This window comes from Austrofundulus limnaeus, unplaced genomic scaffold, assembly GCF_001266775.1.
Source record: "Austrofundulus limnaeus strain Quisiro unplaced genomic scaffold, Austrofundulus_limnaeus-1.0 Scaffold2561, whole genome shotgun sequence".
NCBI classification, from domain to species: domain Eukaryota; kingdom Metazoa; phylum Chordata; class Actinopteri; order Cyprinodontiformes; family Rivulidae; genus Austrofundulus; species Austrofundulus limnaeus.
Window position 1 is genome coordinate 1 of NW_013954963.1, and position 2069 is coordinate 2069.

The 2069-nt window shown below is 36.4% G+C and overlaps 1 protein-coding gene and 1 pseudogene across 1 annotated transcript; one reads left to right on the forward strand and one right to left on the reverse strand.

Moving 5' to 3' along the window:
- The first annotated feature begins 527 nt into the window (after nucleotides 1-527).
- LOC106511165 (sorting nexin-27 pseudogene) lies at nucleotides 528-1262 on the forward strand (annotated as a pseudogene).
- On the reverse strand, nucleotides 1066-1804 carry LOC106511167 (putative Golgi pH regulator C; the record flags this gene model as incomplete). The annotated part of the gene is given in 2 exon segments (XM_013999913.1): nucleotides 1066-1657; nucleotides 1739-1804. Coding segments are annotated over 2 exon segments (273 nt in total), but the record flags the coding sequence as incomplete, so codon positions are not given.
- Nucleotides 1805-2069: the final 265 nt, after the last annotated feature.

The window sequence follows — 2069 nt, forward strand, 5'->3', positions numbered from 1 at the left end:
ACGCAATACTATTGCATGGGAACGCAAAAGAAAAAAAAATTCCCGTGTCCCCTCGCGGGCTCCATAATGTGCAACTAAAACTCATTAATCAACACTAAAATACTTTAAAAAATATTTTAAACATATATTATAAAAATGTTTTTGCAAACATCTCTGTCGTAGCAGAGAAATGTCTCTTTATTTGCACACGTGTGTAGAAATATAGCAAATATACACTGTAGCTACATGTTAAGATGCTGTCAGATCCCATTAATCTCAAAGGTTCCCTGGTTCAGCAAAATATCTTCCCTCAGTCTGCATTTTGTTGAAAAATCAAAGATTGGTTTATGAATTACCCAAACACAAACAATAAGTAACATACAAAAGGAACACAGAGACATTGAGGTATTTTCATATTAGTGTGCGGCTACACTGAGGTAGCTTACTTCAGCTGTGGACTTCAGATAATAATTACTMAATCCATGACAGATGTCTAACTTATTTATGATTAGCTAAATCACTAAATCTTCCTTGTTTTTTTTTCTCAGACCCCGTCTGTTTCATCATCCTCATCTGAAGAAAGTTTTGACGAGAGTCTCTGAGAAGTCACTTGAAGGACGATGATTCTGGTTTGGACTAATCTGATYTTGATTCTTCGTTTTTAACAAGAACTTCACACATCCACCTAAAATTGAGACATAAGTCATGAGAGAAGGGAAACCTCTGAGGACAGTAACGAATTCACTGCCATAATATGATTTGTAGCAGGAAAACAGCATTTTATTAACTGCGAACAAAAATATATTTTTAAATGTGCTTGATGATCAAATACATGTGCACTGATGAGCAACATCTTTCCCCTAATGCTATTAAATGCTATTATATTCCCAGCTAATAGAAATATCTTTCAAGCACTTTGTTGGTTTTATTTAATGTCTAACCAAAAAATGTTGTCATTCATAAAAGTAAAATTTATTAAATGAAATGAACTCACACCATCTGTGTAAAGCCTGACTTTATAAATGTCATTTTTGTTCCCTCAAGGTGAAATCTGGTAACTCTTAAGAAAAAAATCATGACCATTTATATGTTTCTTTGTATTTTTATGTCAATTGAAGTAAAACAGGAATGTACAACAAAGTCTGTGCCAGTGTATTTAGACAAAACTATTTTTAGAAAAATAAAAATAACATTTAGGAGCATAGAGAGTGAAGTGTTGGTATCGTCAGCAAAACAACGTTAGCATTCTTTATTTCATTGTTGTCCTGTAAAACACTGCAAGAGTCCAGCTGGGCAGTTTTTTGTTTGTTTGTTTGTTTGTTTCTTGCGCTCCAACAGCTCTCCAAATGTTGCAACCAAACATCTGCCATTCCTGCATCAGGATACCTCAAAATTCACAGATTAAAACAAAAAGAAATCAGCTCTTGCTTCTGGAGTTTGTTCTGTGAGCGAGGAGGCGAGCTGCAGGGGATCAGAGGGCCATGTGTTTCTCTGGTGCCTGCTTGTGGGCCAGGTAAAGGAAGAGGATGCTGGACAGGGCGCTGACCAAGAAGATGACGTCAAACCAGCGGTGGTAGAAGTTGAACTGCAGTTCGCCGAGAACCTCCGTCACAATGGAGCGATACTCCAGAGGCATGCTCATGCGCATCAGAAGGACAGACGAAACAAAATACATCCCCTATTCGATGGAGACACACAAAGAACTGTTATTTTTAGATTTCACTAAAGTTTAGACATAACCATGAAGAGAAACACTCACCATGATCTGAGCCAGAACTAGCACAATGACGTTGGAAGACTTGCTACTTGAGATTGCATAGAAGAACTAAAAATAAAGCAGCAGAAAATAATCATTACAAAATTAAAAGAACTGATTAAAAACAAAAATCTAGACCTGATAAAGTAACTCATGGAATTTTAATCTCTCAGAATAACAGCACCAGTAGAGTTATAAAACTTAAGTTTTGGGTGAAGATATGTTGACATCAGTGTTGTATAAAGTACCTCAAAGTGATACTAGGGCTGTGTATTGGCAAGAATTTGGTGATACGATACATATCATGACAGAGGGGTCACGATACGATATATCC